Below are 17,594 nucleotides of genomic sequence, written 5' to 3'. Positions count from 1 at the left end.
CCCCATACCCCTGGGGGTCCCATACCCCTGGGGGCTCCATACCACTGGGGGTCCCATACCACTGGGGGCCCCATACCACTGGGGGCCCCATACCACTGGGGGTCCCATACCACTGGGGGCCCCTTACCCCTAGGGGCCCCATACCACTGGGGGCCCCTTACCCCTAGGGGCCCCATACCACTGGGGGCCCCTTACCCCTGGGGGCCCCATACCCCTGGGGGCCCCATACCACTGGGGGCCCCATACCGCTGGGGGCCAGGACACAAAACCCACGCGGTTCCTGCCCGACTCTGGCATGATGGCACATCACACTTGCCTTGTGCCTTCAGCAACAATCATGGACAAAAATACTTGAAGCAAACGCTGAAGGCACTGGACAGCCGGCAGCAGGTGTGCAGCCCCCGACGGAAGGACGCCACCTGCGCGCCCACGCGCTCGAGCCCTGCAAGCTCCCCGGGCGCAGTGCGAGCCGAGCAACAGGGCGCAGGAAGACCAGCTCACGCTCAGCAGCACAGGGGCGCGCGACACGAAGGGGAGCCAGGAAGGACTGCAGCACGCGGCGAAAGCGGACGGACGGAGGTGGACTGAGAGCAAGGTGGGCCGGGCCAGGAGCCGCCAGAGCGCCACCCGAGCGAGCACAGAGACCTTTAAGACCGTCCGCCGGGATGAGCGTCTTCCGTCCGGCCGGCCTCTCCTGGATGGAGAGCAGGCCCTCCAGAAAGCTCCGGACGCAGGGGCAGGCCAGTGGCCGCTCCCCCAGAGGGCATCTGGGCAATGTCCAGACATTTGGACGGTCATCGTGGGCGTGCTACTGCCATCTAGCGGCTGGAGACCAAGGACGCTGCAGCACCGCGCGGGCTCGGACCGCGCCCTCGAGGAAGGAATTCCGATACATTTTGCTGAGTGCGCGCACCTACAGTATTTAAACGACAATGGAATGCCCTTCTCTGACAAAACTAACCAAAAAAGGGGATACAAATGAACGACCATTTTGTATCTGTATACTCAAAATAGGATAGATATACGGCTGCATTCTCTTAATTCAACGAATAGAGAGATTTATTCTAATAGTGTTTGTGGACAGGATATCATGTCTCCATCTTGTATAATGAATAACCACTAAGACAACAATATGCAATGTATTAATTATTGAAACTGTGCTAGTAATCGGTTCTGAAACTGTCTCATTGCTATTTGTTTCTCAATAAAATTATTCTTAAGAAAAGAACTCCAGCCAGAGTACTCAACATACCAACCACGTAGGCGTTGGGAACCCCGCCCTCGAGTGAGGGCTGCCTGCGCCTGGCCTGCGTGGCAGCTCCTAGCCAGCTTCCTGGGTGGCCCCCAGGGCCGCTCCCTCCTACTCCCCAGGCCCCCACCTGGGCCCCTGGTCCAAACCCGTGCAGACCCCTCGGGGAGAGGCTGCGTGGGAGGAGGGGCAGAGGCCTGGCCGCCGGCAGCACTGAGCCGGCCGGCCAGCAGGGAGCCACCGACAGTGCCCCGAGTGGCAGCTTAATTACAGTCTGCTGAGGAGAAGGCCTAAAACAGGACCGCAGAACTTGATCATTCCAGGACCCTGATCCTCAGAAACAGTATACTGAGGAATTTTTACTGTTGGTTTAAAGTGCCAGTTTTGGGAGTGATTTATCACATAGCAGTAGGTTAATAATACAAACCTGCTTCAGCAAAGCCAAAAGGAAGCCTTGCCAGGGGTATGGAGAAGGGCAGCGTGTTTACTGCCTTTTAAAATGAAGCTCTTTAAAGGAAGAAAACATACTCAAGATGCTTTCAAATGCACAAAGCACAATGTCCAGCATATAGCAAAAAATTACTAGGCATGCAAATAAGCAAGAAATATAGCTCACAATCAGAAAAAGTAGCTAAACTATACCCTGAAATGGCCCAGATATTAAAATCTGTAGACAAGGATTTTTAAAAAGATATTTAAAAATATGTTTAAGAACTGAAGGGAAAATATTATCTCATTGAGTGAACATGTGGCAAATTTGAATGGAAAAGGGAAATTTGTGAAAGGGAAAAATGGACTTTTATAACTGAAAAAAATATGAGAAATCGAAAATTTACCAGTTTGCCTTAAAAGTAAATTTGTGATGGCAGGAGAAAGAATGAGCTAGAGATAGATTCATAAAAGTTTCCATTTGGAAGAAAAGAGACAAAAAGTAATTTCTGAAGCAAGACCAGAATCACAGTGCCTAGTGAGAGGACAGCAAGCCGCCCAATGTGCCACTCTAATCTCAGAAGAAAGCAGGGGGAAGGGGAATAAGAAATATTTTTTAAAAATAATATTGAAATTTCCCCAACTGTGGATAAAACATGACCGACCAACTCAAGAAACTAAATGAACCCCGTGAAGGACACACCCGGTGAGAAGCACAAGTAAGCACCGCATAGTCTAACTGCTGAGAAGCAAGGCTAAAGAGGAAACGTCAAAGTAGTCGGACCAAAATAATGAGATGTACAAGGGAACAAGGACACGAATGACAGCTGTCTTCTCATTTGAAATAATGGCAGCTAGATGATCCCAGAATGACATTCAAATGGAAGGACAAACCATAATCTAAGAATTTAGACAAAATCTTCTGCAACAATCACGAAGAAGGGCTGGGGACGTAGCTCAGCAGGACAACCCTGCCGGGCAAGCACGAGGTTGTCATGAGACCGATTCCCAGTCCCCCCACCCCCCCCAAAAAAATGAGGAAGAAATAAAGATAATTTAGAGGCCTAAAAGCTGAATCCGTTGCCAGAAGGCCTCTAGGATAAGGTATATAACGCATACCAAGAAGAGTTTCAGGCAGAAAAAGAATGGTAACCAAATAGAAATGTAGACCTACAGGGAGGAATGACAGACAAAATAGGGAAACACGAACATTGAAAGCATTAGCCTTTCCCTTAATTTTCTTGAAAGCAAAATGTTCATTTAAAGCAAAAGTAACAGAATTATATGGCGAAGTTTATATTAGACATATAAATGAAATTATGACCATAGCACAGAGAACAGGAAGAAAAAGAGAATGGAGAAAATGAAGCTGGAATTCTATTAGCATTACACATATTCTTAAAGCATGAATAATAATTGTGAAGTAAACATTATTAATTATAAGTATACTGTGATAAGAACACATACTACAATTTCTAAAACAATCGCTAAAAAATTTTGAGAAACAATAGCTGAATGCCAACACAGGAAATTTTTTTCAAAGAGTATCTCAAAATATTTAATCCAAAAGAAGACTGTGAAGGATGAAGTGGAACACACAGCAGATGGGGAAAAATGCAAAACAAATAAGCAGATATTAAGCCCACACCCAGCTACACTACTAATCTGCTCTGCACAAGCCACTCACTGATTAAGAGGCGTGATTATCAGAATCATTTTTTCAAAAGAGTGACCAACTATATGAGTATGAAATTCAAAGACAAGTTAAAAGTAAAAGGAGGGCAAAATGGTGTAACACAAAACTGGTCACAAAAGAAAGCTTATGACATAAGACAAAGTACATTTGAGGGGAAGAGTTTTTACAAGTATTTCATAATAACAAAAGGTCTAACTCAGTAGGAACTCATAACGACTAACTGAGGTGCTCACTTTGTTTGCATCTAATAATTTAGCTTCAAAATTTACACAGCAAAAACTGACTAAGAGTAAAAGAAAACCAGGGCCAGGGAGCTAGGCTGGCAGGCTGAGTGTCTGTCCAGCAAGCACAGGACCCAGGCTTACTCCTCAGTACCTCATGCCATGCTGGTCCCAGAAGTCCAGGCATGCGGAGCCGGCCACGGAACCCAGGTGTGGCGGCACACGCCTGCAACCGCAGCGCTGCTGAGGCTGAGACAAGAGCATCGCCATGAGTCTGAGCGGCGTAGTGAGGCCCTGTACCAAACAAATAAATAAAAGATTTTTTTTTAAGTAAAAGAATTGCCCAGTCATGAGTGGAATGCTAGCACCTCTATCTCAGAAATATTATTATTCTTTGTACTGGGAATTGAACTCACAACCGCACACTTGTTAGGCAGGTGCTGCCCTGCTGCCTGCATCCCTGGCATATCTCAGAATTGATAGAACAGAGACAAAAAATAGATAAGAATATAAAGATCTTAACATTATCAATAACTTTGATATCATTAACATTTTTAGCATCTTACTATATGTACAACTTCAAGGTAGACATTATCTTCAAGTGTGTAAAAAAGAAACAAAATATTTTAACTTATAATTTTTATAAATGTTATATATTTATGGAGTATGGATACTAATATATTTATATTTTTTAAATTTATAATGCTGATGAAAACATCAAATTTTATAGAATGCATTTCACAGTACCTAGAAAGAAATTTATTTCTGCATATGACCACAATAAGAAAAAAATGAAGATGAAAAGCCAGCAGCTTGAGAACCGGGGATGCAGGTCAGCGGGGAAGCACAGCGCAGCCCCCGCGCGAGACCCTGGGTTTGATCTCCAGCATCAAGAAACTTAACACTTTGAATTTTACGTTAGCAATCTGAAAGGGAAGACTATGTCAAGCCGATAGAAAGAAGGAAAGAAAGAACAAGCAGCCAACATCAATGAAACTAAAATGAGCAAATAACATAAAAATAACAAAACCTAAAGATATCTCCTTGAAAACATTAATAAATTTGAAAAACACTGGAGATTAAGTAAAAGTATAAATTACAAAATATATTTTTAAATTTTTAATTCATGGAGAAAAATTATACAAGCCTGATGCATGATTTATGACATGAGACACTTTTACATATGGGTGTATGCGTGTGTGTGCGCTCGTGTGTGTGCATATGTCTATATACACATATGCTCAAAATAGCCGAAGTACAACAGAAGCATCGTTACAAACCCTAGAAATATTGAAAAATAATGACATATTACCAAAAAGCTTACAGCAATGAATTCAACCATTTAGATGAAATGGAAAATTTACTTGAACTTCACAATTTAACAAAAGTGACACAAGAAAAAGTAGAAAAAATAATTAGCCCTACTCGCCAGTACGCTATTGCTTTCTAACCAATCCCAGTGCTTAGTAACTTAAAATCACAGCGATCATTTTGTTGTTGCTAGGTTGCTTGCCTTCGGCTGGACGGTTCCTCTTCTCCAGATGGGGGAGCTGGGACGACTCACTGCTGTTCCACCTGGCAGCTGGGCCACGCTGAAGGCCACGAAGGTCATGACGCCCACATTTGCCACCTCAGCCTCCCCTCCACACCCCTGGACGTGAGCCACTTTGTAGTGTGGTGGGCTCAGAGTCATCAGTTTTGGGGGTTTTGGGTTGGGGGGGTTGTATTTTAAGGAAGGGTCTACAGGGTAATCAGGGTCTCACTGCTAGATCAGACTCGAGTGACCTGCCTGTTTACAGCCTCCCAAGAGCTGGGATTACAGGTGCGCCACCACGCCCAGTCTCAATCACCCTCTCAGCGTGCCCCGGGGAGGGGGCTGGCAAGGCATCAGAGTCATCAGTTTTGACACAGTAGTGGGGTCAAGAGAGAAAGAGGGAACTGTTTCTAAAATTTATATAAAAATGCATAGCACCTATAACTGCAAGACAATTTTGAAAAAGTGTGACAAGGTCAGAAGACTCCTGGTATCTAATTTCCAAAACTTGCTAAAAAGCTAAAGCAATCCAAATGACAGTAATTCTTAGGGGGAAAAACATGAACACAAAGATCAATAGGACAGAATAGCGTCTAAAGTAGAGGCAAGCACATACTGAATTGATTTTCAACAAGGTGTCAAAGTAATTGGATGAAGCCATGATGTTTCCATTGCTTGCTACAAAACAAATTGGCAAAAATGTAGCAGCTTAAAAATGGCCCTGACTAATCCTTGCACATGCAACTATGTATCACAACCGTTTCTGCAGGTCAGAGGCTTGGGCATGGGCCCTCTGGGTCCTCATAGGGTCTCAAGAGGCTAAGTCATGCTGTCAGCCAGTTGGCATTCCTTTTCTGAACTGACACTCTTCCAAGAAGGCTCCTATGCCTGCAGGACTGATGTCCTTTGTTCAGGACAGCGAAAGACGCTCCCTGTCCTTGAGCCTCTTTAACCTCTTCTGAGCTCAGCCCAATGGACGCAAGCCTCCTTCTCGTGAGCACACGGTCACTGAAAGGCGCCTGATGCATCTGCAGAATCCCCTGCCATCCGGGTGCCAGCAGGACTGTCTTGTTTTCTAGAAGCTTTAGAGAGTCTGTTTCCTTGCTCTTCCCAGCTTCTAGAGGCTGCCTACACTCCTTGGCCCATGACCCCTCCATCATGGTCAAAGTCAGTAGCTGGGAGCAAACTCTTAATGCATAACATCACTCCGGCCTGGCCTGCCTCTCCTTTACACATAAGGATCTCTGTGATCTCTCTGCACCAGCCCAGATAATCGAGGGCAGCATTGCTGCCTGGAGGTCTGCTGCTCAATAACGTTCATTCTGCCTGCTGCCTTAATTCAGCTTTTTCATCTAATATGATTTTCAAGGCTCCAGGGTCAGGGTGGCTTCCCTGTGGAGTCCCTACTCTTCCTAGACCGGGATGGTGCTGGGCAGTAGAGTGGCCAGTGCTACTTCCAGGTTCTTGCTGTCTTGTTCAAAGAACCAGATGGAACAGGTGCTCAGTGTGAAAGCTTAACATTTAAGTCAAAAGAAGAAAAAACAGAGAGCAAGAGCGCAGTGGCGCTGAAGTCAGTGGCCACCACCTTTAATGTCTTCTTTAGTATCTTCTTTTAGTATTCTTCTCGAGGAAGAAGTGACAGCCTGTCCAGGCAGCCCTATCAAAGGCCTGCCTGACCTCACACTCAAGAACTAGAGGCAGCATTCTCCGACTGGTACCAGATGCTGGGCTCTGAAGCTGTTCCGCAATGTGTCCAGAACCTCCCCGATCGCCGGCCTCTGGGACTGACAGGTCATGCCCCATTGCCCAGCCACTCTGCCATGCCCCCAGTGGAACGGCTTAGAACTCTTCCGGGCCCAGAAAAAGACAGTGGTGCTGGACCAGCTGGACACCTGTATGGGGACATATATGTCTCGATTCTTACATCACAGAAAAAGCAATAGAAATAAATAGAAAATAAATACAAACATTAAAGATAGACGTATAAGAACATATATAAATGGTCAGTAAATGTGTTTTAAAAGACTCATTTTGGCTGGGGAGATATTTTAGCAGTCTAAGCACCTGCCTGGCAAGCACAAGGACCCAGGCTCAATCTCCAGTACTGCATGCCGTGCTGGCCCCACCCCCAGCTGCACTGAGCCGGCCACCGAGACCAGGAGTGGTGATGCACACCTGCAATCCCAGCCTGGGGAGGCTGAGACCGGAAGATCACTGTGAATCTGAGCTGTGTAGCAAGACCCTGTATCAACAACAACAACAAAAACAGTAAATAAAGATAAAATGTTCATCATTATTAGTCATTACAAAACTGCCAGGCAAACCCTAGAGATGCTACTCCACACCCACCAAGCTGTCTGTAAAGAAAAGGGAAGGATGGAGGGAAGGTGGAAAGGAGGAAGGCTGGAAAGCAGTTCATGGAGAAGCTGGACTGCCGCGTGGAGCTGGCGCGGAGGGACAACGGCGCAGTGGCCGCAGAGAGCAGCGCGCTGCTTTCTTGGCTGAACATGAAGTTACTGCCGACGGCTTCACTCCCAAGAACATGCTGGTCTTCATTCACTTGCTGTTGCTGTCACAGAACACCCGAGACTGCAAAATCCACTTTAACGACAGGTTGATTTATCTCATGGCTCTGGAGGCGGGGGAAGTTCAAGGTCAGAGGCTGCATCTGCTCAGCTTTTGGTGGAGACAGCGAGCTGCTTTGACTCCCAGCCAAGAAAAAAGGCGAAGCGGTGTGTGTGGCAGACAGCACGGAGAGGAGAGAGGCAGGGAGGGGCCAGGCTTGCCTCTCAGCAATTTGTTCTTCCAAGACCCAACGCATCCCCACAAGAACTAACCCAGCCTAGACAGAGACATTAGCCCCCCGCGAGGACAGAGCTCTCAGGACCGGCCATCTCTTAGACCCCAGGTCCCCAAGCCCTTCCACCGGCAATCCAATTCCAGCGTGACTGTCAGCAGGGATGAGAGACAAGCAAGCTGTAACGCTAGCAAAGAAAACGGAAAGTTTTGTAGCTTGCAGACGTGTTTCAGAGGAGCATCCCAGCGTGGCAGGCAGGCAGGGGCAGCACGTGTCCATCCATCCACACCATCCGGGGAACAGACAGCGAGGTGCTCCTCGGCCGCCCGGCGGGCACCGCGGAGCCACAGAAGGAGTGAGATGTTTTCCTGCTACCACTTGAGAATACGTTATGTGAAAGAAGCTGCGCGCAAGAGGCCAGGGGTGGTGCCTGCGTTTACTAAAGTATCCAGAATAGACAAATCCATAAAAAGACAAAAGTTAGATTCCTGCCTGTCCCGAGACAGAGCCTGCTGGAGTCCGGGAGTGACTGCTGCTAGCAAAGGGTCTCTTCTGGGCTGAAGTCCAGAATGGGCCTCTGGTGGTAGTTGTACAACATAATTAATATGCTAACATATTAATAAACTAAAAACTACTGCGCTGTACATTCTAAGTGGTAAATTTTGTTACATAAGTTAGATCTCATTTTTAAAAATCAGAAAAGATCTATTCCTATGGATTTAGTCATATTTCTCTCTATGAAAAGACAATTTCAAACATGAAATACCTAAAATATTGTCAGCACTTGACATAGATTTTGATGATGGTAACTGTCTCAGTTATTCTTCTTTCATTGCTAGGACAAAATACCCAACCCCAAAATGAAGGAAGGAAAGGTTTATTTAGCTCACAGTCAGTGGAGGTTTCAGTCCACACTCAGCTGGCTCCAGGGCACAGTGGCCCAGGGCAGAGGGCAGCCGTTCATGGTGGCAGCAAAGAGCAAGAAAGCGGCAGCAGCTCCGGCAGCCAGCTTGCCCCCCTCCCCTCCTCACACTGTACTGCAGAGTGTCTGCCCCAGGGCACTCACACCCACAAGCCCAGCACTGGATCAGGAATCAATCACAACTCCAGAAGCCTCCCCATGACTGCATGAGGCTTTGGGGGGACATCTAGACACAAACCGTAACAGTAACATAACTTTAAACCTCAACAAAATGAAAATGGTACCACTCCCCAAGTTCCATTTTTCTCAGTAGTAGGCCTTTATTACAAAAAAAAAAAAAAAAAAAAAAAACTTGCTGGATTATTGTGCATACTTTCAAAACAAAGCTCTTCCATGAGGGCCTGCTAGAACCCAGCAAGCAGCTGTGTTCATCCACGGCTTAAACTTTACTGAGCGCCCCTGAGGGACCAGGCACTGTGTGTGCGGCTGGGCAGAGGGCAGTCTGAGGGAGCCACGAGGAAACAAGTGAGAGGCCACCTGAGCTTCTAGGACAGAGCGAATGACGGCTTGGGCCAGGTCTTGGTGGAAAGGAGGAGAGGTTTTGGGGTCCCCTGGAAGATAAAACCAACATAATGGGAGGTGTGTGAGTAGTGATGGCAAGAGATTCTCAGGACTACTCTCTGTGACAAGGTCCCGGGGATAGGCAGCGCCCAAACCCTCGGACTGCTCTTCCCCCAGGTGCCAACACCCAGAAAGCCCCTGCGCTGTGGCCTGTTGGAGGCGCTGCTACAGGATGGGCCTTAGGATGAGCCCTGTGGAGGCCCATGTGAAGCTCCCACCAGTTCTAGCGGAGGCTGGGCGGCACTTGTCACGTGCACTAGGTGGAGCAACTGGAGGATCTGCTCCTGAGGGGAGGCTGCAGGAGGAGCAGAGGGACTAGGCAGGCAAGCGGAGTCCTGGATCTGTGGTGACGCCCAGCGGCCAAGTCCAAAGGCAGAAGCCACGAGCCTGCATGACCCGGACATCATCTGAAGGCGGCTAACAGTGAGCAGGAAAGCGAGCTAGGGCCTGGGCTTGGCACAAAGGGTGTAGGAGGAGGAAGAGGAGCAGAAGGAGCCCATCTGGTCGGGGATGCAAGGAGAGCAAGGGCGGCCCTGGTGCCTGCGAGCACAGAAACTCTCCAGAGAGCCCGTGAGCTTGGAGGAGAGCAGGGCTGTGTCCACTGCGGTGGAGACCACAGCACTGCTCCGTGCACGGGTGCCAGGGAGCGCTCGGCCTCGGACCACACACTTGGGGTGCCGCTGACCACGCCAATGACCTGGGCCAAGGGTATAGACTGCTGCCCCAGGATGCCAGGACCTGGGAAGCGGCTGCCTCCCTGCTTCCCTGGCAGGCCTGGACGCCCCCTTGGTGCCCCCTTCTGTGAGCTTTGGGTAGAGGGGCCAGGTACTCTGGAGCCTGCAAGCACCTCTGCTCAAGGACCACTCTGGGGCACGCTGACCAGAGTCTCCCAGCCTGGATATCCTTCTGAGAATCAGCGCAGTGACTACGTGCTAGTCCCCTCCCTGGCTCAGGGCAGCATAACCCACGGGCAGGGGCCCAGAACTCCTGCCCAGGGAGGGACGGAGAGTGGACCAGCCCCTGCTCTAAGCTTTCCTGTTACCAGCACACCTTCCCCCAGTCCCACTGGGTGAGTCCCTGAGAACAAGTTGACATAGGCCCCACGGCCTTCTACCAGGACCACTCCTGGCCACTCCTGGCCAGCCCCTGCCTGTACCTTCGGTGGCCACCATCCACATTCCCATTCAGGTTCCACAGACCCAGTGTCTGAGCAAACCCCAGCACAGTTGCCACTCAGCACCACCTGTCCTTCCCCAACCAGAGGCTGGGGACAGGACAGGGCTCCTCCTCTGCTGTCCCTGAGTCCATTTCAACTGGACAAGACAAAACCCGGTGGGCCAGCCCTCTCCCCATGGAACGCCAGGAACCTGCAGTCACCCTCTCTGCTAATTCTCTTGTTCCTGAGTGGCTTTTCCAGCTCATTAGAACCACCAGGACTGGGCTGGCCTCCCTAACGAGACCGGGGCCTCCTCAGCGCAGGAAGCACTGGGCCCTAATGAGAGCTCCCAGATCATAAGCACACAGGCTGTGGGTTAAGAGTGGAGAGCTAGCTTTCATGGTGGATCCTGGTCTTAATAAGGCCAGTGGGGACTCTTACAGCTGAACCCAAAACATCACCTCTGGCAGCTGGGGAGGTGTCCCATGGGGCAGAACAGGAAGTAGACCTTGTGACCCAGCCCACAGGACCACATCTCCGTCTTGCTTCCTCAGCCCCATCCAACACAAGCAACCCCTGCTCCAAGGCTGGCTCCCACCCACTCATCAGACCAGATGTCCCGCCACCACTCGAGCAGCAAGGTAAGGGGCAAAGGGCAGAGGCTCTCTGGGGTCTCCGGGGGGCACCGACAGCAGGCGGGATGGGCATTCGAGGACATGCAGTTCCAGCTCTCCTCTGGCAGAAATCCCAGCTTAATAAGAACATATCAAGTCATATGCCGGTAATTCCAGCTTCTCTGGAGGCAAAACAGGCAGGATCAGTGGCACCCAAGAGTTCGAAGCCAGCCTCAGCAACATAGCAGTAGTCTGTTCCTGGGGGGAGGTATGGAGAAGGGAGCTGGGTGACAACACACCTGACCTGGTGGTGGAGGTGACGGGGCCGCCCACCTCGACCTGGGCTAGGTAGGTCCCATGCCACCAGCCCAGGAGTTGGATGTGAGGATGTCCACTGGGACACCCAGGGGCAACTGTTAGCCTCTGCCCTCTTCCTGGGCTGCCATGTGCCCACTGCAGAGTGCTGGGAAAGCTGGCACCCCTAAGTACATGTATAGGGAGAGCCCAGGCCCTGGGATCACAACGTTAACAGCTTCTCTGCTGGAGGGGGACAAAGGGTCCACACTGCGGCTGATCAGGTGCCACGCTGCCCACAGCCTCACCCAGCTAGTGACCCTTGGTGGGCCAGAACTCACTCTTCCGGGCCTCCAAGGAAGGTTCCAGAAGCTGCGTTCCCGGGAGAGCTGTGCCCAGAGTCCAGCATCAGGACGCTGAGTGCATGTCTATCACAGAGCAAACAGCTCTGCTCTCGGCCTCCTGCCAGACTTTGATTCATGCAACTTGGAAAATCAGGCACATTTTCATGCTGTTTGCCACATTTATTAAGGAGAAATGTGCTTAATTCACTGGCTCAGAGCCTGCCCCCTTGACCATGGCTCCGACCACTCAGCCTCCAAATCCTTCCCAATATTCCCTGAACCCGGGTCAAATGCTCTAAAGCCACCAAACAATAAAAGGGACCCCCACCACCGTCTTCCAACTGAGAACCTCTTGTTGAGTATTTCCTGGAGCCTGTCTTCAGAGCCCTCCCCTCACCCTCCCATTTCCATAATCCTGGAGCTCGGGCAATTAAAATAAAATATCCTTATAGTCTCTAGATGTTTACTAGACCAGCTGGTAATGAGGTAGGCAGAACCGTTTCTATTACATAAAGGAAAAGAACAAAGAATTAGGAATATGGAAGACATTCAAATGTCTTAATTAGTGCTTCCATCTGTAAAACAAAAATCTCTTCATCACTAGGAGCCACTCCTAGAGGCCTCGCTTTGGGAAGAGCAGGGTCCCCAAGGCCAGTGCAGACAGCAGAGTGACCCCGCAGCCCAGCTGTGCCCCTGGCCACTCAGGCTGCCTGGTGCAGGTCCCCCACAGGAGTCCTGTGCAGTGGGGTGGCTGGGCCCTGGGCAGGCAAGGCCTGGTGGATGTGGCATGTGCGCAGCATGGGGCATGAGAGCCCACAGCAGGGTGAGCCCTGGTGGCAGGCACCCTCGCCTCAGCAGGCCCGGCAGGCCGCTCCTCCAGCTCCCAGCCTCCTCCTCCTCACCCTCTCCAAAAGCTTGCTTGGATCACCACACAGCCTCCACAGGAACCCAAACATGGGCCATACCCAGATGACCACCAGACGGCCCCAGGGATGGGCAACAGGGCCACGTTTGAGGTGGGCATGGGACTGAGGGCCATGAGGGCCTTGAGAGAGGCTCAGAACAGAACCTCAGGTCAAGGACCCCAGTCGGCCACGCAGACTTCTCACAGCCACATTCCAGACTATCATAAGCACCGCCCAGTGTTGGTCTTGGCCTATGCCCCATGCCCACAGGTGGCAATGCCAGGCACAGAGCAGAAGGCACCATCACAGCCAGCGCGGATTTCAGCCCCACCGCTGAGCCCAGAAGGCCTGAGCTAGCACAGCTGCCCACTCCAGCCTGCACCCCGCCCTCACCATCCAGGCTTGGACCCCAGGGGCCCAGACCCCACACCTGTGCCCCCAAGCCTTGTCCCATGACCGCTTCTCCAACACTGGGCTGAGTCAGAGCTGGGCCCCTGGACAGCAGCTGACCTCCACAGAACAGAGGCTGGGGCTTCTTGGTGATGGACGAGTCTTTCAAAAGCCGCAGTGCACAAAGGGGAAGGGAAAATCGACCTGCGCGGGCGCAGGTTTGCAGTGTGTCCAATTTAACAGTTCAAAGAGTTTGACTGGGAAATACTTCTTCCCTCTAACACATCCTGATTCAGCTTTGGACAAAGTCCCTCGAACGGGCCTGGGCCAGCTCTCTGTCTTGTGAGTCTTATACCTCCAACCTTTGAATGAAATTGCCACATAAATTGGACCCTCAGGACTCTCAGCAGCCGCCTTTCTGGAACACCTGAGCTCAAAATACTTAAACTTCCAATGGATTCAATAAACTTGTTGAGTGTGGACAAGAAGAATTAGACAGCAGACCTGGCCTGGGGGAACTCACAGGAGAGCAGGCGAAAAAATCTAGAGACGACGGTGAGCGGCAGACATGGCTGTGAGAACTACCTACCAAGTCTGCTGCCGGGCTGGGAAGGGCAGCAGCCTCTTGACTAGTCAGGTGGAGAGAGAACTGGGGTTCACAGAGGACACTTGACATGCTCACCGGGGAAAAACCAGAAACCAGAAAGGACGGGCACTCCACACCGAGGGAAGGACCACAGCACAAAGCAAGCCAGTGTGCACAGGGCGGGATGGGCTGGAGCATGGCTGCAGGGCGGTCCTGGGCCTGCGTATCCCTCTTACCTCTTCTTTCTGGTGGTGCTGGGTGGAGCCCTAGGCCTTCACACTAAGCTTTGTCCCCCACCCTTATTTATTGATTGATTGATTCATTCATTCATCTATTATTTATTCACCCAGGCTGGGCTTGAACTTGTGACCCAACCTCCACCTCCCAGCCGGAACTGTGCGCCACACACCCACACTCTTTCCCTTTCTCCTTTATCTATCAGACTGACACCTCCCTCTTTCCACAGTTCCCGGATGGCTTCCTGCCTCACTGACCCCACAGGGGAGGGTGGTAGGGCTGCTTGGTGCAGGACCCTGTGGACCCCTTCAGGACCCAGTGCTGCCCCTAAATCCTCCATAGCGTGGCAGGGAGAAGAGGGGTGCTGTCTTGGGTAGGATGCAAGTGTGTCCCCCAGGGCTCATGTGCTGGCCATATGGTCCCCAGCACAGCAGCACTGATCCTTTCTAAGGTGAGACACAGCAGAAAGCGCCATAATGGGGCCCCTGGGATGGGGAGGCATTGTCCTCAAAAGGGACTGTGTGAGTCCCGTGGAGCCAGGTGTGCCTTGAAGGGGTGGGCTGTTCATAAGGAGCCTGGCATCCCCCGGACCCTCCTGCACAAGGCCAGAATCCTTTTTGCTTCTCTGCCATGTCATGATGCAGTCAGGAGGTCTCACGAGCATGCAGTGCCAAGCTGCCTGTGCCCACTGGTGACCAGAATCATGAGCCAGAGACCTCTTTATAAATAAGTTTTCCAGCCTCAGGCATTTTGTTATAACAACACAAGACAGTCCCAGGTCAAGGTTGGGGGAGTCCTTAAAGATCAAGTCACAAGTGGAAGAATGAATGGTGAGAACATTCCAGGTGAACATATTTACTTACACACACACACACACACACACACACACACACGCACACACACACACTCATATAAGTCTGCTGTGTTTCTGCTGTACACCTCGGACACTAGCTATCACAGCCAGCTAACTATTTCATCAAAAGCCAGATGGTCAAGTCTTCCTTCTGATCCCTGCAGTCTCAGCCACTGCCACCACACCCCAGGGCTCCCACCCTCTGGACTTCCTCCTTCACCACACCTTTACTTCACTTCCTGCTCCCATCCCATCCAAGTCCACCCTGGGTCCTGCCTGCATCTTCACTGCTCCAAATAGGTTCTTGGGGAAGTCCCAGAGATGACAGAAGCAGGCCTCAGACACCTGATTCTCCTTGGGCTTTGGCCACACAGCCAGCGTCCTCTTCCTGGATTCCTAGGCCTTGCCACTGGCTAAAACTGAGTGCCAGGTTATATTGCCCTTCAGAACCAAGGACTGGGGCACCTAAGGTGGGCAGAGAGAACAAGTAGAGGCTGGATGCACGCTGCTGTGGAGACAGGTCCTTCCCCTGAGAGTGGAGTGAGAACTTGCGTGCCCACGTTCCTAGCTTCATCCCCAGTAGAGGGAACCAGCTTGGGCTGGGCCAGGTGCTCCTTTCCCTCCTCTCTCCCCACATGACAGGAGACAGGAAGGGCCAGGGATTGGTGAGGCTCCCACAGCTCTCTGTTCCTGCTCCAGGACAGGTGCCCAGGTCAGGGGGCGTGGGGGGAGCACCTGGGAGCTCTGCTGTGCGGCCCCAAGGCAAAGGGGAGACCACACCTGCCTTGGGCAGATCAGGGCAGGGAGCCAGACCTGGACCCAATCTGGGCTTGAAACTTGGCTAGGGCCCAACCTTGAGGTTGGCACCAGTCGCAGGCCAGCTGCTGGAGCAGTGACAGTGGCCTCTTCCCATGGCTCTAGCTGGGTCCGAGTTTGTGGGGTCAGTTCAGACATTGCTCCAGGAAAGGCCGGCCCCAGCCCAGCTTGGAGGAGCAAACTTGTTTCCATTACAGTGGAAAAAACAACACCCCAAAGAACAGGCCACTCCGCCAGGTCTACGATAATCGTCCTGTCCTCTGAGCTGGCCAGCACCCAGCACCCAGAGGCTCTGGGCACAGCAGGCCTGGGACAACGTTCCCGCACTCTGTTCCTCCCGGTTCCTGCAGCCGGCAGGCCTTCCCACGGGCCGGCACCCAGGGGCAGGAGCCTGGCGGCCAGGCTCACCTCTGCTTCTTGGCTTGCACGACCAGCCTGTAAAATGCCTGCCTGTAAAATGAGCGGGCTCTGTGAGGACCAGGAGCAATGGTGCGCAGGGACGCACAAGGAGGCACGACGCCATCGCAGTAGTCCAGCCCTAACCCCAAAACCCAGTCAGAAGCAGGAGCACGCCAACACGGGTGCGAAATGACCTCCTGAAGGATCCCCGCCGCAGCTCAGGACCCTAAAGTGGCGCACGGTCACCTTCCCGCTATGTGCCTAAGTGCACATGAAATGCAAGTGGGCATGAGTCTGGATTTGGGTCCTAGCCCCCAAATTCCTCATTCTGTCTCTACAAATATTTCAAAATCTAAAAAAAAAAAAAAAAAGAGACCTGAAACACGTCCGGTCCCAGCATTCTGAACAGGAAACACTCACTCGGGGTTTTCAGAAGCCGTCACAATCCCCATAGCTGTTGCCGGGCACGGCTCTGGGCACCCCGGGGCTTCCCGTTAGGCAGGGACTCTGCCAACCGAACCAGGGCCCGCGTCCTCCCTCCAGGAGGCACAGCCCACGTTCTCCCACTCTAACGTCAATTCCTGCCTGCGCCTTGGCCCTAACTTACCATAAGTGACTCCGTGACTGACGTCCAAGCTGCCCTCAGGTGGGCCCAAGTCCATTATGGCGCCAGGAAGTGCTGTAGGCAGCTGAATTAGGTAGAAATACTATAGGCAGTCAGACAGGGCCAGGCCCTCAAGGAGCCAAGATAGAAGACAAGGTGACTTTGCAACTTGGAAGAGACAGACACTCCCATCCCGTATGGGCCAGACCTCAAGACAAAAGAGGAAACACAGCCGCATACTGCCCTAGGGATGGGCATCAGGGATTGATACTCTAAATAGGTATCAATCACCTCAAAAGAGCCCAAGTGAGTCGCTAGCCCGACCCCCAACAGGAAGAGACCCTGTCCCATATTCATGCACGCTTGCTACCTGACTCCTGTCCCCATTTGGTCCTGGGCTTAATCAATTTTACCTGAGCAATGGTGCTTGCAATCTCATTGGCGGACCGTAGTTTTGTCCCACCTCATGCCCACCTAAGGGAGTTCCCATGTTCTCTACCACTTTAGACTCACCTCACCACATGGTGTTCCTCTATAAAAGTTCCTGGAAAAGACAGCTTCCCGGGGAACTACCCGCTCGGGGGCCCCCCTTCTGTCCTTCTCTCGACAGGAGCTTTCTTTCCCCCAATAAATATATTCCGCTCATAACCTCCATTTGTTCCTAAAATTCATTCTTTGGTTTTAGAGAACAAGACCTGTGCAAGGTACTTTTTAGGTTGGGAGATCAGTTTTCCCCTATGTCATTTGGAAGTCATCCACCCGACATCAGTTTTTCTCCCTGTGTCATTTAGAGATTCCCTGTACCCGAAGAATGACCCAATTCCAATGTAGAACTCGGGTTAGGAGAAACTGCCAGCCAGAGGGACGGGTCTCAGCCTTTCCCCTCCTGGGCAGCAGCACCTGGCCTCCTCCCTGCCCCCACACGAG

At 51.4% G+C, this 17,594-nt stretch overlaps 1 protein-coding gene across 1 annotated transcript in view; it reads right to left on the bottom strand.

Annotated features, from left to right (window-relative positions):
• Adamts2 (ADAM metallopeptidase with thrombospondin type 1 motif 2) overlaps positions 1-16,725 on the bottom strand; it is a 261,890-nt gene extending 245,165 nt beyond the window's left edge. Inside the window, exons 1-4 of the mRNA XM_023713091.1 lie at positions 16,671-16,725; positions 16,073-16,202; positions 420-767; positions 26-129 (exon numbers count right to left, since the gene is read on the bottom strand). Coding sequence (XP_023568859.1) covers positions 26-129; positions 420-767; positions 16,073-16,202; positions 16,671-16,725 — 637 coding nt within the window. The remainder of the gene's footprint in view (positions 1-25; positions 130-419; positions 768-16,072; positions 16,203-16,670) is intronic.
• Positions 16,726-17,594: the final 869 nt, after the last annotated feature.

The sequence above is a fragment of the Octodon degus genome, unplaced genomic scaffold (assembly GCF_000260255.1).
Source record: "Octodon degus isolate 3935 unplaced genomic scaffold, OctDeg1.0 scaffold00029, whole genome shotgun sequence".
In the NCBI taxonomy this organism is placed as follows: domain Eukaryota; kingdom Metazoa; phylum Chordata; class Mammalia; order Rodentia; family Octodontidae; genus Octodon; species Octodon degus.
This window is presented reverse-complemented; position numbering and strand designations above follow the sequence as displayed.